This window comes from Blennius ocellaris (assembly GCF_963422515.1).
Source record: "Blennius ocellaris genome assembly, chromosome: 9".
NCBI classification, from domain to species: domain Eukaryota; kingdom Metazoa; phylum Chordata; class Actinopteri; order Blenniiformes; family Blenniidae; genus Blennius; species Blennius ocellaris.
In genome coordinates, this window is record NC_137658.1 from 6,342,857 (window position 1) to 6,369,025 (window position 26,169).

The window sequence follows — 26,169 nt, forward strand, 5'->3', positions numbered from 1 at the left end:
ATGAGATTATAAAAAGTAAAAAAAGATCTGAATTTAAATCAATGGATGATTGCAGCAGCTCTCCCTTTTAATTCAAAGTTATGATCACCAAACTGAATCTTTACAGGCATTACGCTGCTGGGATTTCAAACTAGTTTTAGCTCAGTTGTGATTTATTTTTTTCTTTGATACGCCCACGCCAACAATCACAAGCTTATCCTCATTTCATTAAACCTTCATCTCTCACTCCCCATCCAGCACCTTACTTTATTTTTCACTTGGTTATTCTTCGCTCTCTTTGTTAATTACAGCTCAGGACTTGGAGAGGGCTGTTAATCTGTCAGGGGAGGCTTTTATTGCTGCTCTGCTGCCATCCCATTATACCATTATTATAGTTGCGGGTGCAGGCCTGTAATTGCAGTAAGTAGAAGGGAAAGGTAGACTGGGGCTGCCTCAGGCTTCTGGTCAGGGTAATCCCTCTCAGGGTGATAAGAAAAAAAAAAAAGGCCCCGTGTTCCAACCCGACTGCTGCTTGCAGCTCAAAAACACCCAGGAGGTCAACAAGGACTGAACTCTTAAAAAGATAAAAACACTCAGGAGCCCGCCCAGGTGGAGCGCTATGTGAGAGAGAGAAGCTGCAATGTGTAGCTTTTAGAAAAAAACAAAAAAAAAAGACTTCCTCAAAAACAACTTCCAGTCAGGCTTTTCTTCTGCCTCTTTTTCCTCAAAGCCAAATATAGACGAGCCACTGCCACGTCATCTGGTCCTCGGCACTTAAACCCTGAGAGGGTGCGATGGGGTTCAGAGCGCCTGCCTGTCAGGGGCTTGAATTCTACCCTGTCTTTAATATAAGTGCCTCCATATTTCCCACAAAAACCCAACAGGTTTGGCCGTTACCGAAAGCCGGACAGTTTTATTGAAAAATAAAAAGAAAGAGCTCGCACAGTTACAAAAATAAATACAGATAAAACCACTGGGGGGGGGGGGGTCACACTCGGGGGAGACGTTCTCATCGGCTGCTCGTTCAAATCTGCGCCGTCGGTCGCGGGGATGCGAGAACTGCAATCAAACCAAACGCCGTGGCCCGTTTTTCTCGTGACGAGTCAATTCAGAGTCCAGCCTCTCGCTCAGTTCAGCTTCACCGGGGCGCCGGTCCGGTGGCGGAATGCGACGCTCTCTACGCCTCGTCCTCGTTCAGCAGCATGTTGGGGATCCCTTTGGAGATGGGGAACTCGCGTCCGGACTCGGGACACTGCAGGCAGCCCTCGACCACCTCCACCTGCAAACACACAACGGCAGTGAGACGTCCACTAGATGTCCCCGCTGCACCACATGGCGAGAAGTGTGCAGAAAGACCTGTCCTGTGTGTCTGCTGTGAGGATGGTTTGCATGCATAAAATGACATTTTCCTACAAACTTGGTTACTATGGAAACATGTCACACAATCAACGCAACAATTCCTGTAATAAAGTTACATTATACTCAACTTTGTAGTTATCTTATTAGAGTAGAATAGTAAAAAAAACTAAATGTAAGAGACCAAGTAGTGTAATACAGAGCGAGAGCAAATCAAAGTGGGATGTGAACTGAAAAACTTGGAATGTGAGAATAAGAACCGGGTCCTGAATTACAGCACTTTGGCCTTTCAAATAAGAGCACACGCTAAAAACAAACACATTATTGGATGTTCTACATTCTTTTGGCGTTCTGGACTCACATTTTTTTTGTTTTGTTTTTCTTTAGGAAAATATTGGTTATGTAAGGAAACCATAGGAGTGCTCTTCTACCTCATTCTAAAATAAAGGGCTTCGCAAGGTTTTATGAAACACTTTAAAACATGTTAAAACACAAGGTCAACACAAAATACAATAAACTGGAGAAAGACTTTAGTGTTCGTCGAGTCTCATTTCAGTTGGTGGTGCTATTTTTCGTTCTCTGTCATTTTCCTTCTGGTACCCAGACGAGTCCACAAAGGCCATCAATAAAAAAACAGTTTGGACTTCTTTTGGACAGACAAGTGTTTTGTCTTTGTTTACAACCGTTTGGTGGGGAAATAACGGAGGCAGACTTCAAGACAAAAAATGAGAGTCTCAGTTGAGAAGTGCAAGACCTTAGAGAAATACATCAACACCCACCAGCTTGAAATCAGGACTTCTAAGATCACATGCAGGTCACATTTAATGAGCAACAAAAACTGTAGTACACTCTCCTCAAGAGGAGTTGAAGGAGTCATTCTCAGGTTTTATGGGTTTTGTGCTTTAATATTTTAGATGATAGATTCCTTAAAATATGCTGAAACAAGCACTGGTGTAATCTCTCAACATTACTCCCCATGAAGGTTTTACCTCCAACAGGACTCGGTGCACTTTCTTCAGAAAGTCTTCGTTATTCTCGTACTCAGGCACCAGCTCCCCCGGCAGGTCCTGCCTCTGCCCGAGCTGTTGAGGGCGGAAGAGGAATTATAACAAACTCCTTTCTTTATTTGGTCTTTTTTGGGTTTCAGCCACGGAAAAAGTTCTTACTATGAGGATCACACACCTCGTCTGCAGCCTGGATCAGAGCGTTCCACTCCAGTTTGGGGATCATGCGGCTGACAAACTGCGGATTGAAGTCCACCTCGTTCACTTTGACCTCAGTTGCCTGCGGAGAGATTAAAAACAACATGACAGTGAGAACATTCAGGGTGCTTCTTCATTCCTTTAGCTCATGTATCGAACACTATCCATCCACAATCGATTCTGAGATCAGCAGAGTAGCATTGTTGGTTATATGGACAGTTGGATATATGGTTGTTACTGGTGTTAAAATCAATTTCACATCCTGATCCTGAGGGAACTCTGCTTTGAATGTTTTTTTTAAAATCAGGTTTGAGACTGGCTCTCCTGCTGGGTGTTGTTAAATATTGGTATTTAGACTGGATTTCATTGGATGAAGTTGTTTGAGTGATTTTCTTCCGTCTCACTGAATTCTGCTTAATGTCTGGAGTGGATTTATGTTTGCAGGAATCCCTGCACGCCTCACTTTATTACATTATATAGTATTACCCTATAAGCCTAGGCTTTTTGGGATCCAATAATGACTGAGATCGTTACTGAGTTTCAACACGTTGGATGTAAACGGTTCACCTGAATGTAGTTAATAATTGCCCGCAAGCAAATTAAGTTTGCTCAATCATCCTGAACCTGGACTAAGCTGCGCCTCTGGTTAAAAGTCACCGAGGTGGGAGCAGCAAAGACGTCCCCCGCCTCGATAAACATACGAAGCTGCTCACATTTTGCTGTTTTCCATCACCAACCACAACAACAAAAAAAAACATTCAGACGAGTCGCTCAGACCCTGTTAGCATTAGCCACCATGCTAACCAGGTGTTCGCCGCTTACCTTGATGAGCAGCGGGTATCCTTTAGTGACTCCCTTCACGTGAGACGTCAACATGTTGTGCGTGAGCAGCTTCATGTCTGCAAACGAACACCGAACGAGACAGTTGTGGGGGAAAAACAACAAAAAAAACAATTCAAGTCGTAAAAACGGTGAAAGCTTGTCAGCTCACAGTTACAACACGCTGCAGCGGTGACAGCAGGAGCGGAAGTGACGTAGGGAGAAGAAGAGCTCTCCCGCCGCCAAACGGTGTGGAGGCTGAACTGCAACAACTTCAGCTCAATAAATAAATAAAAGACGGAGTTCTTTCGTAGACTATGGAGGGCTGACTGTGCAAAAATTGAAGAATTAAATACACCATTAAGTAATTGATTCAATGTGTCATTAATTAATTAAAATTGGAATTAAAATATACATTTGCCATCAACTAATTAAAATATTAACTCGTGACTTGAGTTAAGAGTTTAATTTCCTGTTTTGTAGTGAAATGATCACTTGTGTTGGTCTCGTTCCGTCTCCTGTCTGTTCAGCATAGATATAAAACATATATGTTTATATCTATGGTGCTCAGGGTGTGAATTTGGGTTGGTGGGCTCACGGGGCCTTACAGTGCCTCAGCAATGTCTTGTGAGGTCATCTTTTGTTCTGTGACCTTCAGAACAATTCCACACACTGTGGGCCAAATATCATTGCATTAAATTCTCATCAGTCATTGAGAGATCCCGATCAGGCAAACAGAACCCGCACCGGGCAACAATAGACATCACAGCATCGAACTTCTCCGTTGAATCATTTTAAGTCTGTATCAAACCATAAGGACTGGATTGCCTCAGTTTTTTCCTTGAGGAAACAATGCTGTCTTTGTCTTTTGCCTGTTTGTTCAGGCGGCGCCACAGTGGATTATTTGCCCCTACCTTTTAAACAACCATCTCCACATTCTCTTTCACTACATCTGTACATCTTCCCTGAGGTCTTCCTCTCCTTCCATCGAGCACCATCTCTCACATCCCTCGTCCGATATATCCATTACATCACCTCTCTTCAACACGTGTCCAAACTATCTCGACCTTCTGTTATCAAGTAATAGGACCTCGAAAATTAAACTGTTTATTTAAAGAAACATTACATTTAGAGTGAAACATTGACACCTGGTGGCTTGAAGTTACAAAGCGTACAGCAGCAGAAACACATAAAGGGAGTTGATCTCTGAATCCCAACAAAACACCTCCTTAGGTGGAATTCTAATGATGCACTTAATTGTTGAAATAGATAGTCGTGTTTCCAGCTCAAGAAACAAGCAAATGGGGACGACTACATTTAAGAATGACGAAAATACATTTATATCTGGACTGAAAGCAAAGGTCAGACAACTCAGTTTTTGTATTCAAATTTTTTTTTTATTTTTTTGTATTAATTTTGTATACTCATCTTTGTATTGTACAGGTCATTCATACAGTTTATGATATAGTAAATAGTAATTACACACAATTGGTGTAACAAGCATTAACCTGTTACCTTCACAGGCATGCATCATGCGCGCACACAAACACTTCATTCATGTGTATGTACACACACACACACACACACACACACACACACACACACACACACACACACACACACACACACACACACACACACACACACACACACACACACACACACACACACACACACACACACACACACACACACACACACACACACACACACACACACACACACTGAACAAAAAGAAAAAAAAATGTAAAACTTTAACCCTTAATTTTTTCATCCTGTTTTCACAAGAATCACATCCTCCCAACTCTTAATCTGAAAACAAGTATGACAATACTTATGCTTTAACAAATAGAAATGAAAGAAACATAAAAAACAAAAAAACAGGAAGGCAACTAAACATGTAGGGAAGCAACTCTGACAGGAGACGTCGGCTCTGATCCCAGGATCCGACTGCTCAAAAACAAAAGATTAGCTGTGATGCAGGAAAACAACGGAAAAACATATGAAACGACGTGAAGCGTTAACATAAACCCACGATGCTACAGATTTTATTGAATCTTCACGTGGTGCGATATTTCTCTTCAGTCTTGTACGCGTTTGCTCTCGGGGGAGGGAGGGTGCAGGTTTGAGGAAGGCAACAACAAAGCTAGTCAAGAAGGGCACTCTGCAAGGTTTATGGCACAAGATACCAGCAGTGAGGTGGAGCGGGTGTATAGCGGGGCCGGAGCTGAACCAATACCACAGCGTCACATGGACAAATCAGGATGATGAGCATCTGCCATTGTCTGGAGGACATGAGACATGAGCAAAGGACACTTCATGAGAACGAAAAAAAATAAAAAATAAATCCTCTCTCGTTTACATTTCGAGCACACAGCAGGCAAAGCCATCACACAACTCGTACTTCCATCCACCTGCGACAGACTCTTTGGTAAAGATGTTCCCAGTTTGCAATGACTAATCGGGAGTATAAACAGGAATTCCCAGCATAATATCACCCGGTTCCCAAGAGTCAGGACAGTCTTACAGGCACGACGACGTGCTGGTATCACAGTTAAGTTACTTGCTACTTTTCTCTCTGTGCGCGTTTGAACACGACTAAAGTGATGCCGAGAACCGCTGCGTACGACTGGAGGACAAACGGCAAAAGCTCACAGACCACGAAGCGTAAAGTACGTCTTGAGAGAGTGATTACTGAACCTGCTCCCGTTTGGACTGGAAATCGTACGAGTGACAGAGATATGTGTGGACAGAGAGGACGGAGACCCTGCAGCCGAGTGTCTCACTGAGAGGGGACAAATAGGAGGGGAGCTATTATTTTTTGAATGTAAAAACTGAAGCGAAAAATAAAATTCTGGCATATTCATGTATCCCTGCGTGCCCGTCACTGCAGCAGTAGTTAGTCATCGCTTTGTTTTTGCATCAGAGAAACACGCCGACTGTCATTAGTCTGCAAACTCACATTCGAACTGCCCGACTCTCACAGCCGAGACGTTTCCGCGTCGTGACGCATTTACACACACACATCCTCTCTCACACACATACACACACAAGTCGTCCTCATTCCTGGGCCTCCTCCGTGCGCCACTTGAGGAAATCCTCTTTGCGGGCGTCCGGCTTTATCTGGTTGCGCATGCCGCCCAGCAGGTTGGAGGTGGCTTCCGAGGCGACGATCAGGGGTCGGACGACGGTGGGCGGGATCTGCCGCAAGACGCCGCCCACAGCGCCCGGGAGCCCCTTCTGCTCGTGGCCACGTGATGCTACATCGCACAACGTCTGAGCCGTGTCGATCACGCCCTGCAGAGCCAAAGATTTAAAAAAAATATATTACATTTTAATAATTTAACTCCACTGACACCAATTCAACCGTCTCACACAGTGGTGTGAGCCGACGGTTGAGCATTTTCACTGCGTTCAGAGTTTGGAGACGCACCTCTCTGACAGTGTCATACGCTTTGGCCACGCCCTCTCTGAGGTCCGCAGGCTGCGCGGCCCTGCGGGGTCGGCTGACGGGGGCGCGGCCCTCAGTGATGGCGAAGCGATTCAGGGGAGGCGTCGGAGACAAGATGTCATAAACGGTCTCGGCCGTGGCCTGTTGAGACGGTGGAGCGATACTCATTCGTCACAAACCATACAAAAGAACCCCCCCCCCCCCCCCCCCCCCCAACTCAGTCAAAAGCTAATGCTAATCCCGCCACATGTCGTACCTGGATGGCCTGAACGAGTCTGTTGCTCAACTCCAGAGCTGCCGATGCCGTGGAGGTGCCGAAGGACGCCGCCCCTCGCTGGAGACCTCGGATAATGCGTCCATCCTTCCTGTACTGCTCGATGGGCAACCAGAACAGATCCCTCACCCCGTGGACTGGAGGAACACGCAAAGAGGGAAGAGGAATGAAAAACGCGCTGAGGATACCGACGGTCAGGTGACGAGCCGGAAGCAGCCGTCTTACACAGCTGCACAACGGAGTGCATGGGGCCGACGCCCCCCAGGATGCCCGGCAGCTGGTTCTTCCTGATGTCCGTCAGCCACTCGGTGACGGCGTACTGAATCACCTTGTCCACGCCGAGCAGCCTGCAAAGTGTGAACGGCAAGTTATCTTCGATACGTCCACGCTCCAAAACCCTTCACAAGAAGGTTTGTTCAAAAGCAGACGGCGTGCAGTGTTTGGGATGTGGTGTGTTTACCCGTGTCTGCAGCAGAGTCTCTTCAGCTTCAGCTCGGAGCAGTTTAACTGAGCCAAGCCGATGAGAATCCCGGCAAAGGTTCCCTGGGAGAAACGGAGAATTGAGCATGAGAACGCTAAATCGTGCCTCGAATCGTCACGGCAACATTCCGATGAAGCCAGCAGACGGGGGAGCTGCTTCTCACCTGCTCAATGACGACATGTTTGCCCTGGTAGTCCAGCCAGATAGGCACTTCAGAGGTGAAACGAAACTCCCTGCACAAGACCAGAGGGGTAAAAAAAAAAAAAAAAAATGTCAACATTGTGTATACATCTTGTGGACAGAACTATAAAATGACTCGTTTTGACAAGGAGACGTGTGTGTCATAATGTCGGTCGACAGATAAGCTGGAAGTTCAGTTGTGTCTTCAAACAATCTCCTGTCACTGAGACGTTAGAACCACGGTGTCGGTTTTGAAGCCTCTCGCTGGGTTTGTTTGGACGTACCGGAAGTAGATTGGCTGTTCAGAGGAGGAGGTGGAGCCAGCAGACGACGAGCTCTGCTCGCTGTACGTCGTTTCCACAGAAGCCGTGAGGTCGGGACCCAGACCAGCTGCCTCCGTCTCCTCACACGTCTTCTGAGAAGAATCCACCCTCACTATAGAAACACCGGAAATAGAATTGAAGCAAAGTTTGTGGTCAGCTCAGGTCGGATGTTAAACTTCAAAAACTGGCTTTGGTGTAATTTAACCCATGTTTTGGTCGACAGTGAAAATTGATGATGTGGCTTCGTTTACCTTCAGCTGCAGGGTCCACAGGCAGGTACGGGTTAACAGAGGAAGCTAGATTACTAAAAAAGTCCTTCAGGAAAAACAGTGCATCCTGGACGGGAGACAAACAGCAGTGGGTTAGAGGCTGAGTGAAGGAGCAGGACAAACCACATTTCAAATGAAAAGCAAAAAAAGTAAAGTGAAAAGTGGTTTTGTTTGAAACAGTTTAAAACATTTTTGTCTCATTGCTTAATGCTGCACAACGATTTTTGATTGTGATCATTTGACAGAGTCACCTGGTCGATGTTCAGTCGTAGCGGCAGCAGGCTGATCCGTAGACAGCACTCCGGACCACCGAGGCCAGACTCCGGACATATCTGGAGGGCTTTCACCGTCAACTGCAGCAAAGATACACACACACACAATCAATACCAGAGGAAAAAGAAAAAAACACCACTTGATACCGCTGGTTAAAAGTTAAATTTATCAAGTGATTCAAGAGACGTACTGACCTCAGTACAGTTATGCAAAATCAAATATAAAGTGAAGAAGGTTCATTGAAATCTTCTCCTTGACCCTTCATTTCAGTGAGTCATTCATTCATGCATTTCATGTAATATCTAGCTGATAAAAGCTACAACACCGACACGGACATGATATGAACTTTGCTTGAAATATGTAAACAGTGTAAAATTAAGAAAGTTGCGTCTGTCTAAAGTGTTTTTGAACTTTTTTTTTCAGTTTCACCATTAGTATTTTTGTGTGAAGTGAACCCCCCCTCTGTCCCTCCTTCCCTCCCACAGTCTCACCATGCTGGAGTGGGCCCGGCGGGGCATGCTCTCACTAGTGTAGAGGTAGAGGAATTTGTTGATTTGTGAGGATGCCAGTCGATCTCGAACCTCCAGCTCCTGGACTATAAAGACCTGTCTGGAGAGGGGCTGCTCGCCGCCGGGGCCGACCCCAGTCAGCCCCGACGACCCCTCGCCGTCCTGCCCAGGGACGGCCACCGGGTAGGTCTCGTGCTGGAAGGACACCTGAGGGCGGGACAGGAAGGACATGGCAAGGAAGAAGGAGGACGATGGTGGTGAAATCAGTTTAATGAAATATCCACTGAATATCGAGCTCAATGTAAGGATACGTCTAACGGTTAACAAAAGAAGTCCTGCAGTCTCTATTTTACAAGACAAACACTGATATATTGTCCCTAAAATACAGAACAACCAACCAAACGGGGACATGTATGCTTGAGAAACAGCTACTGTGAAATTTTTTGTCACATTCAATGTTAGAGTTCATTATTGTACCTTGGTGAGCTGGATCTCCATCAGAAGTGTGTGCTGACGCCCGCTGCCTCCAGCGCACCGCCACGAGTTTTGGGGACGGGAAGACGAGATGTTGCGGGACGGAGATGCGCGGACACCCGCGGGGACTGAGCGCCCCCTGCAGGACAGAAAAAAGGTTAAAACTGTGAGAGAAACTGCTCCAATGTGGGAAAACTCAAGTACTCTTTAAGATCATACATTAAAAAAACAAAAACAAAACAACTCTGTGTTACCTGTTTGCATTCTGTGCATGTACAGACATGGGCTTGCCACCAAAGTCCCTGCCCCCATAAAGATGCCACACCACTGAGATTTCCCGCAGCACCACCCGGCTCTGCGGCACCGGGAAACGGCTCGGGGCACGGAGGAGGTCGGAGCTGCCTCTGGGCCGCGAGAAGTGACCCTCCTTAATCCTGATGGGCTCATTGGACAGGACCGTCACCACGGGCTCCCCGTCCCTGGGCTGCAATCGAGACCTCTGTGTGATTATTTTGCGGCTCAAACGCACGGGGCTTCAAAATGCGAGTGGGGAAAAACGACGAGAGACCCACTGGAATGCCCATGCCGGGAGCCTCCAGGATGCAGAAGTCGTCATTGGAGCCGTCGGAGCCCTCCTCGGATATCAGGTCCACCTGGACCTCGGTTGCCGTGGCAACCAGTCCGTCCAGCTCGGAGTCGTCCCCCTGGAGGACAGGCTGACTGCGCTTCGAGGCTTCGCCGGGAAACAGGTAGACGGAGACGGGTGACCCTCTTGGCACCGACGGCGAACCTGAACCAATCCAGAGGAAAAAACAAAAGAAAAAAACACTAAACAGAAACATACATACAGAGACAATTGAGGGGAAGAACTGTGAGAGTGACAAAAGCTCTCTTCAGCAGAATCCGGTTCAATCTTCACAAGTCAAGACGTTCTGGGGTTAGACTAGACTAAAATCAAATAAAACAAATGAAACTAGTACCTGGATCGAAGCCATCATCTTTGAGGCTCCTCTCTGTATCAATTAAGGCATCAGCCAGGTCGTACTGGTTGATCTCAGCGGTTTCAGCTGGAGGGCAGGGCTGCATCGAGGCGGGACTCTCAGACAGCTGACAAGACAAAACACCTCAGAAAATCAACTTTGCACAAATTTCCAAACATTGATGAAGTAGCAACACCATTCTTATCTATTACAAAGCTGTAGACAGCTGGAAAAAAAAAATAAAGTTCATATTTTGAATACATGTTTCAAGCGCTTCACTTGACTGTGAACAGACTGGACTCACTGGTAACTTCTGGCCGGCGATCTCAGTGGGCGAGGTGTGTCGCGGCGGCGGGTGCAGGTCACCCTGAGCCACCAGGTACTGCAGCAGGTTGACGAGGGCGGCGCAGGAATCCGCACAGGTGTGAAGGTGGACAACGTTGTTGGAGCAGCGCAGCTCGAAGAGCGGCTGAGTCTGCAGAACAAACAAGACGGCAAAGAAACTCAACGGTCAGTTGGAACTCCTGAATGAAAGAGTCAATGAAGGAGGAGTTTTAAAATGCTGGGAATCGTGTTTGACACTTTTTGATAATATATTAATTTAAATGAGAATTGACTTCTTATTTCATATCCAACTGATGTTTTATTTATGGTCTCATTGCTGTCAAGAAGCAAAATCTTCTCCACGTAGCTCGTCAGGCACTTTACCAAAAAAAGCCTTCAATTGCTGTTATTGGCCGATAGTCTACTTATTGGAGGTCTTTGAAGGAAACAGAATTATTCTTTTAAAGATGTTTTAGTTATTTTAAGTGGCGGCGCCGGTTCACAGCTGCTGAATGAACTCAGACCAGGTGTCGGGACTCACAAGTTTTCCCGTATTACTGCCTTTCCATGTGGTGATGGCGAGCTCCAGCAGGTCGATGTCCAGGACACAAACATAATCTGTGCAACACAAACCCATGTGGAGGCGGTCAGAGGGTTAAAGTCTCCGTCATGAGTTTGACAGGAACATTTGGAATGGAAAAAAGAAAAGTCTTTCTAATTTTACTCTAGCTTAAAGAGAAATAAAAGGTGGATGTAGCTGTTGACGGCGCTGGAGTCAGAGATGACGCAGGCTTTAAAAGGGAAACGTAAGCAAGACTTTCTAGCTGGTCGTATCAATATTATCCCTCAAATCCTTCGCAAATTCTCTCACAATTGACTCGTTTGATGGTTGAAGAATCTAAACAAGAACTAAGAGGAGCAACGGACGGAGGCGAGAAAAACATTTCCCAATTGTACAAATTGTTATTATTAATCATTTTCGATCAATCTTTATTCAGCAGAGACGCGCAGCGTGTTTTACCTCTTCTCAAGTCCACGGTGTCGGTCTCACATTTGTCGGAGAGGTAGAGCGCAGAGTCGTCGAGGATGAATCTGACCAAGAGAACAAAGGAAACTTGCACCGTTAAATAACGATACAAACTGGCAGCAGCCTCCAACATATTCTCTGCTATAATTATCAGTCCAGACACTTAAAATATTGTGTTTGTGAGTGGGTTTATTGGACTTATCATTTGCTTTAAGTGTCAGTAGTGGACTGTACCTGAGGTGGAAGGTGGCAGTGTCGACTATGATGTTACTGGACAGAGAGAAGGACTCGGCTGTGAACAACATTCGCAGGGGCAGATACAGAGGCCTGGAAAACAGAAAAAAATAAAGATAATAAGAGAGAGAGAAAGAGGACAAATATCATGTAAACAATCGTGGTAGCACACAAAAGCTCAGTGTATAGCAGGGTTTTCATAGCCTGGGAGGCTTTCGCTTCGTTTTCTTCAACTCCTCGATACCAGAGGCATTAATTTTACCTGTAGTCGACGGCACAGCTGGCGAGGTGCGTGTGGAGGACGGTGATGACGGCCGGTGCCGTGTAGCCCAGGATGGGGTCGTCGACGACATCCAGGAAGTCGACCAGCTGTAACAGACACAATCAGCCTCGGCTCGCAGGCGGAGAATCCGATCTCTCGATTTGATTTTGACTGTGCGGTTTCTGCACAACCCGAACAATTCAGCAGGAAAAGACATAAATGAAAAGTGCAGCTGCAGCAATATTTACACAGGCTGACCCAAGTATCTGATTATATCGCTTGTCACACTGAGTCACAGTTTACTAGTTCCAGTGTAATATCATACGTTGATTATTTCTGTGAAGCCACGGAGTTGGTTTTGGCAACGCGGATTATTAAGTCCAGAGTGACCTCGTGAGGGGAAAGAGACTGTTGATTCTGGATAAAACCGAGTTCGAAGCCGTCTGGATTTCCAATTCCATTGAAATCTTTTCTGTTTGAAAACAATTCTCAGACACAATTTGTCTGTAAAATCTACCCGCGATGTCTGAATTTAAAGGTTTTATTTTTGAATGAACTCACTGGCCCTAAGCGACAACACATTATCATTCATCTTCAAATTCTTACGTATTCAATACACTAGTATGATATGATATAGGTGTTTGAGTATAGAAAAAGAGCCCCCCCCCCAAATAAATCAACATTTCATAAAAAAATTTTAAATATTCATTTCTGAATAATGTGCATTATTTTACTTAAAAAGGCTGATGCCAAAAAATTTTATATAGCTTTTCTTCTTAGACAGCAAAACAGCAAATATAAAATTATGAATCAACCCTGCTGAGGGTTGAAGTTGGGATTGGGGAGGAAATGAAATGAAACACTACTATCGTCAGTGCCAGAGTATATTTTGCTTTGGAGGTGATTTGTTTATGGATCAGAAGCACAGAGATGCTGAGAACTTTCCACGGCGACAAGAGTGACTCGTTTGTTTCTCACCTGCTCGTGCCAGCTCTGGTCGGACTGCGTCATGTAATGTCGCATGGTGGCACCTTGGAGTTGAAGAGCGACTAAAAACTCCTGTAATGGAACACAAAATCAACTTTACATAGGCAAATATTAGCCTATTAGTCAGCTGGGGGGAAATAATTTTCCCTAATGTTTTTTTTAATGTTGAAAACTTTATGCTTCACTTCTCATGTGCTTTAAAAAATCAAACTTGCAGCCGCTGCCAAATGCAGGAAATGAGGCAGACGCACCTTTACATTCCTCTGGAGGTCCAGCGTGATTTTGATGGCTGTAGACAACATATGGGGGACGCCCTCTCGTCCACTCACACTGCTCACTCCCGCCTCAGTGGGGTAGATGGTTGGGTCCAAATGCTTTGGGGGGGCGAAGCTGGGCAACTCCAGTCGCTGTGGGATGGGGGTGTCTTTCACCACAGCTGTCGGGGGGGGGAGGGGGAGCATTGTTAAAAATGTTACACAGACAACAAATATCACAGGTAATTTGTTGACTTGATTGCAGAGTTACGTCGTGACTGTAAAGGTTGAAAAATAACAAAATGCACCTCGATGGTAGAGCTCCACTCGCTTGCTCTCCAGACAAAGGAAATTGAGGTTCGGGTCATTCTGATGCTGCGCCACACTGAAAATCTTCCCCCCTTCCAGGTCAAGCACAATCTCCCCGTGACTCTGGTCCTCCTAAATACATGATGAGCAAGTGAAGCAAGAATTAATGGCTCACATAAACAACCAGAAACAAGAGCACTTTAACTGTTTATAAAGTCTTTGGAAACTTTTTTTTTTTTTTTTTTTGCTGAATACACAAACACTCACATCTACTTTCAGTGCTGAATACAAATTGAATTTTGAAGCACAAAGTAAATGAAGTAGAACATGAGTGTCTATCCACTCTTGGACTCAGTTAAACTCATCAAACTAAAAAAAACCCTCCATATTTTGTGGTCGGCAGCCATCTGGCTCACCTTCTGGTCTGTCCAGGCTTGGAGACGACCCTTCCCAATGATCACAGTGAGTGACAGCAGGCTGAGGCTGTGGTTCGGCCGAGAGGCGGCCTGCTGAGACCTTCCATCTGAGTCATTGGCCAGATAGAAGTGCGGGTCGTCCTCTTCTGAATCCGAGTCTGCGGCATAAAGACGACGGGAAAACACTTCATCCGTTTAATTTCAGTCGTCAGTTGGAGGAACAAAATTCCTCATCCAAACACAATACAGCAAGTCACTATTACGTGTGTTGAATCTCCATCACGTTTAAGTTTTTCCATCAGGGGGAGGGTGGGGGGGGGTAATCAAACGTACCCAGTCTGAATGCCGACTTGCAGAGCTGAAACTCGTCGTGGTGATGGCGGCTGCGGTCGGGACTGTGGGCTGAGGGGGGAGGAGGGGGAGGCGGCTCCCACATCAACAGATCATTATTGATCCTTTTGGACGATGTGGTGGGTGAGGGAAAATTATTGTTACTGCCGAGTCAAGATTTAAGAGCAATACAGAGCCAAGACAAAGGAACTAAACGGGGGAAAAGAAACTATTTCTAAACAGCACTACTGTCGGTTCTGCTTAAGCAGATCATAAGAACACATGTTTAAAAAAATCATGAACAAATATACTATCTAAAGGCAAGTAAATTAAACTGTCAAGACATAATTTTGGAGTTAACCCATTAAAAGCTGTAGCAGCATCTATGTGTTCCCCTGAAAGCAACATTGGTACTATAGTCCAATCCTGTCCTTCATTCTTTATGTAATCTGATCAAGGTGATTTTATCAAACTTTGCACAAAGCCTGACAACAATCTGCTAATTACAACCAGGTGGAGTGAATCTCCTACTAAAACATGCTGAGGAATAACATTTTTATGCCAGAGTTTAATGCGATAATGTCGATACCGGTCCCAACGGGTTAAAAAAAAAAAAAAAAAAAATCCACATTGTTTCCGTACCTGTTGTAGATGCTCTGGAAAGCTTGTTTACTGGGCAGGAGGATGTAGGCCAGCGGCAGGCTGATGTCGACGGCGCACTGGCACTGAGCGACGCACTGCTCCTGAAACTGACGCATCTCCTCTGGGTCGGCAGGAATGACCATCTGGAAACAAGAGACGAGAGAGAGAGCCGTTAATCTCGGCACCGGATAAGGCGAGATGTGCTTCCCGTGTGTCACCGCACCTCCTCCGTCTCAAACATGGTGCGGTTGGAAGAAAACGGAGAGCTGCTTTTGTCGTTGAATTCACAGTGGCTTTCGAAGAAGGCGGCGCCGAGGTCCCTGATGAGGCCCATGTTCATCCCGCTCAGACCTGCTGCCGGGCCCTGAGCCTCACCTCCACGCACTCGCACCGATATCCTGCTCACACGCACCAGAACAGACCAACATTGAATTTCACTTTTTGCCGATCAGGTGTTTATATTTATAAAAGAAAGTGAGAAATGTGTGCAGAACTTCTAAACTCATATAGATTGCTCCACGTTGATAACATTTACAAATAAAAGAACCCAGTGAGTAACAGAGACTTCATCAGGGTGTTTACAGCTGAATGCCAAACGATTTTTAGATTTAGATACTTATTAAACCTGAAACGTCTTTGGAATCACAATTCTTTTAATGAATCTGTCATGCAGAGGATGTCAGATATTTTATTTAATAGGAGGACTTAAAAAAGTGTTGGAAACCCGGTGTTATCGCACAGTTACCATCAACCTCCATCCAAAATAATTCAACAATTACTATTCTGATTACAAATACCAACCTGGGGAGACAGTCTCGGTTCTTCTTCACTTTGATACAAGGGAAAGATCCTCCCTCCCAGCCCTCATACGACCCTGAAGAGAAACGGCATTTGAATTAATCCATGATCTTGGTGGGAACACATCCACTACAACATCTAACAAAGCCACTTATTCTAAGAAATGGAGAATTTCGATAAAAAAAATTTTAATGGCACCAACTCCCTGGAAAGACGAAAGAGACGACGTGAACTATCCAGGCAAAAACATGTCACACAAAAAAAAAAACGTTTGATATTTTCATCTTCAATGATTGCTGCCTGTTCATCTGCCTTGGGTTTTTTTGTACCCATGAACAGTTCAGTCAGTACGGAGACGGCGAGGCGGGCAGTGAGTTCTCGCACCGTGCAGGTCGGTGAAGGACGCCTCCAGCAGCTGGGTGAGGCAGGGAGAGGGCGGCTGTCCCGGGGCGGCGTGCTCGCTCTGACCCTGGAGGTCCGGGGCCTCCTGGTGCTTCAGCTCCAGCTCCGTCAGCTCCAGCACGAGGGTCTCCCGCCGCACCGCCCTCTGGGTGGGCGGCCGACGCGTTGGGGGGGGCCGCAGGTCCGGGATGGGAAAACGAAGCCTGAGGACGGCGTGCGGGGAGAGGAGGGTGAAGGAGGAATAGAGCTCGCTGCTCTGCGCCTGAGAGGAAACAAAGACAGAGACCTTTTTTTTTTAGTGTACGTTCAAATGAAAAGCAGCTGATTCAGACGTACACGGCGACAAGAAAATTGCCCGTGTTGACCACTGCGCAGCATCATCGGGGAGTTTGGCCTTCTTCAAGCCGAAGTGACGACACCCAAACAAAAAAAGTGCTTATTTACAGGTGTGGCTGGTAATTTTCTTCGTGTTTGCGCCAGCACAAATAGCATCAGGAAGACTGGGGGAGGATTATCCTCGATTCCCATAAATCTTCGGCTGGTTAGGGATTCCCCTTTTAGCATTGATGCAAGAATTCATGACTGAGCAAAGATCATGACACTGGCTGGTTCTTTGCCCAGTTATGAAAGGTCGAGTTCATTAAATACATTGTTTGGCATAAAAAAAAAATATACATATATATTAGCACAGTGCTATAAACACTTCCGAAAACACTGTCGTGATTTTATCTCTGGTGTATCGTTCAGGAAAAAGTTATCAAAACCAAAGAGGGTGAATATACAGACAATTTGGCAACTCACAAAAAGACCAGGATGCTGTGATGTGTTATTCTGTAAATACATTTCTATCTTCTTTACATGCTGCCTTCATTTTGTCATAATTAGACTAGAACATGAAAAAAAACATTTTTTGCAGTAAACTGACAGGATTTTATCAAAGTGTTTTTCATTCAGATCAAATATTTTAATAGTGTAACCAGCCGGGATTCAATCGTTCTTTCTGGGTTCACCTGAACGAGTCCAGATCCACCCGTTTGTGAAGGACAGTGACTGAAAGCTTTGCTGAGGCTCCCCAGGCGACTGAGGATTTCCAGGTCCAGTTCAGTGCTCAATTCTGCAAGCTCCACCCGGACGACGCTGTCCCGCCGCAACACGCGCTGTTTCCCCTGCAACACGCACAAAAAAACCATCAGCGCACCACAACAAGATGAGAGACCTGAGTCCGGACACCTTTTGTTTGAGGTAAGATTAGTGTGTGTGTGTGTGTGTGTGTGTGTATATTGACCTTCCGTAGGCGTCTTTCAGTCAGGCTGTAGTGAAGCTGAGCGCAGGGTCTGGCCGCCGCTCCCACTGTGAACAAACCTGCTTTCTGGAACTGAAGCATCTGGAAAGAGGCAGAATTAATAACTCACCACTTTGTTAAGCCGTCAACAGACTAAACTACTTTCAGTCAACCACTAAAAGTTGTCGTTAAATTCAAACTCGAACATTTAGTTTAGTTTAAACTAGTGGTGTCAAAATTAATCAAAATCGCCTTGATTGTGTCGTTACTTCAGTCTGAAAGGTTTTTGTGGAACGAGATCATCAACATTCTTTTTCTAAAGCATGCATGAATAAAAACAATACAAAATAAGAGTATTATTCGTGCGGGACTAAGAGTCCTGGTTGGAGTTGATCTTTTGTTTTAGTGTCTTTATATGGATGGCACTATATCCCAGTGGAGGGATATCTCTCCATGGCAGCTCTGTGTCCACTGGTGTGTGACTGTGTACAACGCAGACAGTTAAAAAAAAAAAAAAAAAAGGTTATCGTACTTCACAGTACTGTGGCTTCTCGTCCTCCCAGAGGCACTCCAACAGTTCCAGTCTGCTGAACGAGAGGTCGGAGGTCACAGCTCGACTGTGGCGTCTGCCACTCCGCATTTCACAGGCAACCTGCACCGCTGCTCCTGTCAGTCTGTGAGAGAAGCCAGTGACTGAATCAGTAAGTCAGCCAGAGCAGCTAGACACTTGGAGAAAGAAACAGATTTCCTGTTTCGCGGGCATCACGCAAAGTGGTGTAGATAATGTTTTTTCAAATGGGCCTTTTTGATATCAATTAATAACGAGATCCGTTCACATGGATACAACCTTTTTTTTTTTTTTTTTTTACCTCAGATTGGAGTGAGGGCAGGCTTTAGTGAAGCCAGCTCTCAGATGGTGGAAGTCTCTCTCGCTGAACATGCTGTCTTTAAAGAAGGCCAGCTCCTTGAAAAACACCTGAGACACCTGAGCCAATGAGGAGGCTCGCTCAGCACCGGTGGACGGGTCCTCCTGCAGCAGGGTCAGAGTGAGCCCGCCGATGGTCAGTTTCAACAAGGCGTCGGGCTTCAGCTGCTCCTGGTGGCCACTGTGCGAACGTCCTGCACAGAAAAAGAAGAAAGAAAAAAAAAACCAGAGTTTGGAGCCTTTGTTGATGTTACGTCTGCGGCTACAGCACTGTTGGAAAAACCCGAGGACAAGAGTAGTGGGCTTTTTTTTTTAATGTAGAATGCAAAGAGTGACTTTGAGATTAACTCTGCACTTTATGCATCAGACTTCAAGCATCTTTTACAGGACCGATCTGCAGTCTTACCTCTGGTCCTGCTGTTGGCCTGGGGGAGACTCGACAAGCAGCCGGCAACAGGATACCTCCTGGGACAGTTCATCATGCCCTGACAGGGAAATGACAAATTAAGTCATTTCTGATTTACTAATAACACTTACAAGCACTGTATTCGTTGTTACATTGTATTTAAGTGATGACAAAAAATGGAACTTTCGAATTTTCAATTAAAAGGATAAAATAACAACAAAAAAAAAGGAATAGGGAGATGTTCAGGCTTGTACCAGGACAAGCTGGGAGATTCACCTGAGAACCAGCCAATCAGCACAACTCTTCTTTTCATGAACACCGCCCACATTTTAGTGCGATTGTGGAATGACGACAATGTGGACAGGAATTGGATTTGCTGTTTCTATTGAGTTCTTCTATGCGATCGGCATATTGAGTATTTAACATACTAACCTAGGAGCATCTTCAAAGGTCTTATTTCCATTCTAACTGCTGACCACGAGTTTTAGGACACCACAATAACACACATCATGGGATTGTTAGAGATGACTTTATACTCACATTGACAATGCCGATCATGAAAATTTAAGCCAGACGGGAAATGCTCTGTATACGTTCACCTACACACCACGACGCTGTACCGTACCTGTGCAGACAGCGCTGCCGGCTGAGTGATGCTGGCGAGACTGTGTGTGGACGACTCCATGTCGCTGTCTGAGAACTCGCTGCCAGAGCGAGTCGACGTCACACTGCTGTTCATCCCAGCAGGACCCATGGAGTAAAACATTTCTGCACGAACACACACACACGAAGAGAAGGACACAATCAATAGTAAACTGCAAGGAAAGACTTGGTGCGTTTGTTTTTTTGTTTTTTTAATCTCTCTGTGAACTAATTTTGGTCGAAGCTTCTTCAGGAGTACATAACATTCTATACTCTTTATATCTGACAGACAGGTTTTTCCACAGTGTACCTCCCCGGGAACAGGTCCGTCAGGGTCCTGATGCAACTCAAACAAAAGGAACCCTTAAGAGCTGACCTGCATACCTCCGTTCTCCAGGCTGGTGACGTAAGGCTCCAGATCAGCATCAGTGTCCCACTCGTGCTCTCTGGGACTGGAACCCAGCTGCTTGCTGAGGTCCTCCTCAATCATACGCAGGTCGTCCGAGTCTAACGGGCGACTGTAAACTCCCCCACACTTGGTCTCTGGCTCTGAGGGACAGAGGACATTACAGTTATGTTGTGCAGTCTCGTGTTCACTGCAGATGAACAGCAAAGACTTAATGTCTGTCAAGTCAGCAGCATGGCGCCTCAGAGGGATTGTATCACATTTATTAGCAGTTGACGTAGTCGTTTTGTGGTAATATTTAAGGAATTAGGGCTTTTTTTTGTCGTTCGCGATAAGCATAATAAGAGAAATGAAACAGAAAGACGGATTAGTCGTGGTTCTAACAGCAGCGATGGGACAGAATTCTGATTACATAAAAAATGATTACAATAAGTATAACAGCAGTCATAATCAGCAGGACAGACTTGAACCGCTGTAGTTTATTACCATCTTTCATATGAAAGTGGTGACTGATGGTACTTGACTACTTCCTCATGGGAAATGTTGTTGTTACAGCAACAAGAAACAAAGCCTGAAAAAAAAGAAGCTAAAACTTGCAAATACTGTTTTTCTAAAGTGCCTAAGAGGTTTGACCGAGGGGCTGCATAACAGGCACGCCGAAGATCAAAAAAAGAAGTTGACGTCTCAATCACGAAAGTCTTTGATAAGAGTTGGTCTTTTAAAACGTCAGTTATACGGAGAAGCAGTCCAACATTTGCCGATATGAATCCTGTCCTGTTTTTCTGTACCAGTGTCGATGCAAAGGGCTGCCAGCAGGTCCGTCAGATGGGTGATTTGATCTGGAGACAGCAGCATGTGGATGCAGCCCAGCTTCCCGTCCAACTCAAACTGATGAGGGGGGAGAGGGGGAGGGAGGGAGGGAGGGAGGGAGGGAGAGAGAGAGAGAGAGAGAGACCAGTCAGAACCGGGGAACGACGACAAGACATGATCAGCCGATTCACTTCGGAGGAAACAGAAGACCTTTGGTCCAGGAAGCATGTCGTTCTGTTTGATCTTGACAGTGGTCTCGATGAAACCGGAGCAGCTTCCAATGAGCAGCGGCTGAGATGGAGAACATGGAGGGGAGGCCAGGGGCTTCGCCTCTTCATCCACCTCTTCCTCTTCCTCTTCCTCCTCCTCCTCCTCCTCCTCCTCCAGATCTTCATCTTCATCCTCAACTTCTCCTTCACTGGCTGTGGCTGAATCTGCATGTTCCTCCTCAGGGGGATCCTGGAAAATGATGACAAATAATCAAACAGTGTTTAACAGTTTTCTTTTAACATGTATGAATCACCACTGAAGAGAAAGCGGATCAAGACCAAACTGTTTCTATACACTCGTTTTCACTTGTGCTCTGCTAAGAATCATTTTGATTTTTGCTTGTGCAACTCTGAAGGGTTGAGTCGTGTATCAGTTAGACTTCGAGAAAGAGCTACAGTAAATAAATGAGTAAAGAGACATTGTTTCCACGTAAAGTGAAGGACACCTGTGGCAACTATAACGGTCGGGGAAAAAAACAACATACATGATAACTTTAAATTTAGAGGCGAGACAAGAACCTGGTGAAAATAGGTCTTTCTTTATGCGTGGATAAATTGCATAATATAAACTAAATTATTTACGGGTAGAAGCTGAGATCAGATATAATGAGTGCAGAATGTACGCTTGCTGCGAAAAAGACAGGAAATCCATTTCCAAATGGTCAAAATGTCAAGCAAATAAGTCCGATAGAGTCGGAGTGTGTCGCTGCCCACCTGTACGATGCCAGTGTTGTCATAGAAAAGCTGAACTGCACTCAGCTGGAGGATCTTTTGCAGGAATGCCGGCGGCTGGTGGATGTCGACAGGGACGGCCGTCTGGCCGGCTGGATCTCGCACAGCCTCATCAAAGTACTCCAACCTGGACCAACACGGGGATTAGTGCCTTCACTCAGTGAGAATATGCAGATTTGAAGACTATCTGTGCAGCAATCTCCTCAGGGGGAAATGTTAAGAGCAATTTTTCTCCTGTATTGTGCTTCGCATTCAGTCTGAAAGAGTTGACTTGGTGCTGCGAAAAAAAAATAAAAAGAACGATGGAAAAGCCTTCTGGTCACTGACCACAGATGAACACGGCCAACCTGAGCAGCTCTGTCAATAGACCTGGACAACAGACGGTTCAACGGTGTCGCAGCAAACTTGCAGACACCAAGGCGCAGGTTGAGTTTTAAAGCGTGGCGCTGACAAACACTGTTTTTAAACACAAAACTCTTCCAAATAGTTTCTCATATTGGTCTTATTGAAATCAAAAGACAAGCTTGGTTCGTGTATACAAGCGTGTGACAGTATCCGTGTGCGTGAGGGACGACTGGTGTGTCCAAGGTGTACTTTGACTCCACCCATATTTGGCTGGGATTGTTTTCCAGCACCCTGCAACCTGCAGGGAGTTCACAGGGAGCTCTACTGAAACTGCTGCAAGGTTATTACCTTCATCAATATAGTTTAAAGAAGAAAAAAAAACGTTTCACCCGCGTCACACACACCATCTAATGCACATGCCACATAACTTATACAGCCCGTCACAGGACAAAAACAGTCTGGATTGTCCTTTGCTGTACATTTTTTTTCTCCCCCCCTTCCATTGAGGGAAGCTTGTAAAAGAAGCTCCGACATACCTTTTGATGTGCACTTCTAAGGCGATGCCCGTTTCCAGGTCCAGGGGCTGGTGCTCAATGCGAACAATAGTGTCTATAAAGGTGACTTTAATGCGACGAAGGACTGCAAACGCAGATGAGAAGAGAGGCACAAAAAAAAGCTCTTTTAAACACCGGCCAGTCACACAAATACCTTCACGTTCTGAACACGGTATTAAATAAAGACTTTTTTTTAATAATCACAGACTCCAACCATGAAATGAAAGCTCAGTTTGTTAGCGGCTGGTTAGGATGACTCATTTCAAAGTACGGATCAACACGGCATTGTTTCTATGTTGACACTCGCTGACGAGTGTAAACGAAGACTGAGCCCACGCGGCTTCGACTCACCCGTCTCAATGGTCTGTGCAAACATCTCGAGCCCCTCCAGTGGAGCGGGGGGCTCCTCGGACGCTTCCGGGGGGTCTTTCAGGCACTCCTGAGCCAGCTGCATGCTGGAGGTCATGCTGGACGACCAGCCCTGTGAGTCCCAACCCCCACCTGGAGGTAAACACAAACACGTAGGATGAGGTTGTCCTGCTGCGGAACTTCGCATCACATTCAACTGTATTGAAGTCTAACTTGCCACGGGCTTAAAACAAAAAAAAAAAAAAAAAAAAAAGGAGTATCATGGTGAGAAAACTTTCCTCACCTTTATTTTACATGATTAAAATTTCGAAACAAAGTGGTCAAGCTGCGTTTCTCAATGGAGCAACATTTAAAAGTTGCACAACAATCTATTTGTTCAAGCACTCACTGGTCCGGTACTTGGGGCGACATGTTATCTGGAGACCAGAAACTTCTAAGGTGCAGTGGTCAGTCAGAAGGTTTTGCCAGGGGATGGTCACAATGATGGTGCTCACAAAGCCATCCACGATCTCCAGAGGAGCCCCAAGAGACTCCAGAAGCTCGTTGACCGCCTGGAGAAAAGAGGAAGCCGTCAGTGAGAAGCAGCAGGGAAGGAACACAAAGGAAAAGAAACACAAATAACTCGTTTCTCAGTGGTCACCATTTTGCCCTTTGTTTGTTGGCGCAGGGGCAAATATATCGATCCTGAACATTTGAGCTGTTATTAAGAGGAACTATACCTTTTTTTTGGTTCATTTTCAAGGGTACAGACCATTCAAGTACAGCTATTACTGACTAAAACGTTTATTAAACAAATTGTGTATTCATAAGCATGTGAAAAAAGTTCAATTTCAATATCCAATCATACATTTTTCAGATCACCTCCCAGAGAAAATGATCCCAGGGAGAATAGAGAGCTCTTAGATCGTAAAACTATCACATTTATTGTACAACAAAAGACTTGATTGCTCTCACATGTGACAAGACTAATCAAAACAGATGAAATGTGTGCATCTGGAGCACTGTTGCTAGAAAAGAAAAAATCTATATAGTTACAGCTATCTTGTCTGAATCAGAGCTTCTGGTAAGACTGGTACTGGAGATACAGGGGTGGTGGGGGGAGGGGGGGGGGATTATTTAGGGCACATAAAGGCCAGAACAACCGATGAGCACAGTCTTTTCCTCTCCACTCCTTACAGCCTCGTAAATGTTTCACACTCAGCAGTGATGAAGTGGATCTGCTGGTGTGTGTGTGTTTTTTTCCCCGAAGGATATTTCCTCGAAGAAACGCGAGCCAGGCTCGAAGCACGACGCTGCTGGAGATTGTTGTTGGAACTCGAGAGCAGTTGCGAAACAGTCGACGGTGCACGAGTCCGACGAGTAAAAAAAAAAAAAAAATCACCACACGCACTATGGCTGCCCCCAAGTACTATCTCTCTCCCCCTACTCCAAACTCACCCACACGTCGAGGTTGATATCCTTGATGACACCGCTGCCGTTGTACAGGTCCAAGCCCAGCTGCTCCAGGCTCAGGCGCTCCTGCAGAAAGTGGCCGAGGTAGTGCTGCAGGAGGTACCGACAGGCCCGCTTCTTGATTGAGCCCGACCAAGGGAAGAGCCAGCGAGACATGGGGCCCGAGAGAGCGGGGAGAGGGAGTGAAGAGGCGGCGGAGGAGAACCAGTGGTAGTACAGTCCTCGGGAAACTGCATAACAGACCAACAAACAAAAAAAAAAAACCCAAAGTGTGTAAAACAAGGACCGAGCCGCAGCAGCTAGCTTACAGGGGGCTAAGGAAGGGGCAGACTGGAACTATGCTTCTCCCCCCCTTCGGTTCGACACAAAAAAACTACAAAATCCTTTGTGTCAGGACCGGCGAGACTTTAGCGCGTCTTGGCGAGAAGTTACTCCGACCGTCTGTGACTTTCTCGGCTCATGTTTTCGGTCCGTTCGTGTCGATTTGGGAGCGACAGATCCTGTTGGTGCGTATCTCTTGTTTCAGGGTTGTTTATTGTTATCATACGCCGACTGATGGTATGGTCAACGAGCCCTGCGTCTTACGTCACGGTGACGTCAGCAAAACCCGGAAGAGGACGTCAGGACCAATCCGGGCGCCATGTTGGTAAGGTCATATGTTTTTTGTGAAATAGTCATGTTTTGGATTACTTATTTGGGTTTTACGAAGAGATTTTTTCTTGTATTTTGTATCTGTGTCTCTTTGTTTCGATATCTGAAATAAATGAATAATTAAAAAAGAACTCTGAGGCGGAACGCAATCGCTTTTAATCAAAAATGCAGTAATTGCAATAAATACAAAACTTTATCTAGAAATTTCAAAATGAAAAGGGGACTTTTCTGATTTGTTTTAAAGAACAAATTAATATGATTTGTTTTAAATATAATCACCCTACAAATTCGTCTGTTTAAATTGTTTTATTTATCTCCTTATACACTCTGCTTTCATTTTGTTCCAATAGGCCACAATCATTGTCACAAGTTACAGAAAGCCAACAGAGGGCTTAGTGTGTCTGTCCAACAGCCTGAGTTCTACTGTTGATTTGAAAGACAATGGGACAAGCCTGACTCCATCCCCCACCACACCTCTGAGCAGCTCCAACTCACCTCCTGCACTTCCCCCATCACAGCAGGAGCCTCACCTCATCTGCCTCCCTCAGAAGCTCACCCCTCCCCATCCTTCACCTCCCACGGTGACACATTTCTGCATACAGAAGATGCATGGAGTTGAGGCGGAACCTCCACAAGGCAAATGAGCTAATCTCTCCATTCAACCTTAAAGCCATTGTAGGACAACTCAGCCTAACCAGAGATCTCATTAAATACAAAAGTAAAAGAATTACAATGAGGCTTGTCTCAGCTTATTGGTCAGCTCAATAACCC

The 26,169-nt window shown here is 45.6% G+C and overlaps 2 protein-coding genes across 3 annotated transcripts; both read right to left on the bottom strand.

Annotated features, from left to right (window-relative positions):
• Positions 1 to 864: 864 nt before the first annotated feature.
• On the bottom strand, positions 865 to 3,542 carry trmt112 (tRNA methyltransferase activator subunit 11-2). Its single transcript, XM_080502585.1, has 4 exons — positions 3,360 to 3,542; positions 2,518 to 2,619; positions 2,325 to 2,417; positions 865 to 1,258 (listed from the first exon to the last, which is right to left on the bottom strand). The coding sequence occupies exons 1-4, from the start codon at positions 3,432 to 3,434 to the stop codon at positions 1,157 to 1,159; spliced, it is 372 nt and encodes a 123-aa protein (XP_080358711.1). The 5' UTR covers positions 3,435 to 3,542; the 3' UTR covers positions 865 to 1,156.
• A 1,260-nt stretch (positions 3,543 to 4,802) lies between these two features.
• atg2a (autophagy related 2A) lies at positions 4,803 to 25,279 on the bottom strand. 2 transcript variants are annotated; one of them, XR_013936782.1, is made up of 43 exons: positions 24,733 to 25,279; positions 23,684 to 23,846; positions 23,278 to 23,427; positions 22,909 to 23,011; positions 22,010 to 22,154; positions 21,237 to 21,485; positions 21,005 to 21,104; positions 20,195 to 20,359; positions 19,794 to 19,936; positions 19,169 to 19,247; positions 18,707 to 18,956; positions 18,370 to 18,511; positions 17,841 to 17,939; positions 17,566 to 17,721; positions 16,538 to 16,817; positions 16,157 to 16,229; positions 15,579 to 15,753; positions 15,356 to 15,498; positions 14,717 to 14,838; positions 14,384 to 14,541; positions 13,967 to 14,099; positions 13,656 to 13,840; positions 13,396 to 13,476; positions 12,418 to 12,524; positions 12,156 to 12,248; positions 11,916 to 11,986; positions 11,436 to 11,512; positions 10,875 to 11,045; positions 10,571 to 10,697; positions 10,163 to 10,380; positions 9,845 to 10,074; positions 9,594 to 9,729; positions 9,099 to 9,323; positions 8,586 to 8,687; positions 8,317 to 8,401; positions 8,027 to 8,177; positions 7,726 to 7,795; positions 7,542 to 7,624; positions 7,307 to 7,428; positions 7,064 to 7,218; positions 6,790 to 6,948; positions 5,036 to 6,653; positions 4,803 to 4,905 (listed from the first exon to the last, which is right to left on the bottom strand). XR_013936782.1 is itself a non-coding variant. In XM_080502792.1 (42 exons), the coding sequence occupies exons 1-42, from the start codon at positions 24,901 to 24,903 to the stop codon at positions 6,417 to 6,419; spliced, it is 6,084 nt and encodes a 2,027-aa protein (XP_080358918.1). In that variant the 5' UTR covers positions 24,904 to 25,279; the 3' UTR covers positions 4,812 to 6,416. The 2 variants fall into 2 exon arrangements, 1 of the variants encoding a protein (XP_080358918.1); XM_080502792.1 differs by having other exon boundaries at positions 4,812 to 6,653.
• Between the last annotated feature and the right edge of the window lie 890 nt (positions 25,280 to 26,169).

Coding starts and splice junctions, on each gene's coding strand:
- atg2a (XM_080502792.1), bottom strand. CDS start 24,903: ATGTCTCGCTGGCTCTTCCCTTGGTCGGGCTCAATCAAGAAGCGGGCC. Junction 21,105..21,236: donor ACATGCTTCCTGGACCAAAG/GTCTTCTGTTTC, acceptor CCCCCTCATCAG/TTTGAGTTGGACGGGAAGCT. Junction 17,940..18,369: donor AGAAGCCACAGTACTGTGAA/GTACGATAACCT, acceptor GCCTCTTTCCAG/ATGCTTCAGTTCCAGAAAGC.
- trmt112 (XM_080502585.1), bottom strand. CDS start 3,434: ATGAAGCTGCTCACGCACAACATGTTGACGTCTCACGTGAAGGGAGTC. Junction 2,620..3,359: donor GATACCCGCTGCTCATCAAG/GTAAGCGGCGAA, acceptor ATCTCTCCGCAG/GCAACTGAGGTCAAAGTGAA. Junction 1,259..2,324: donor TGCACCGAGTCCTGTTGGAG/GTAAAACCTTCA, acceptor GTGTGTTTGCAG/GTGGAGGTGGTCGAGGGCTG.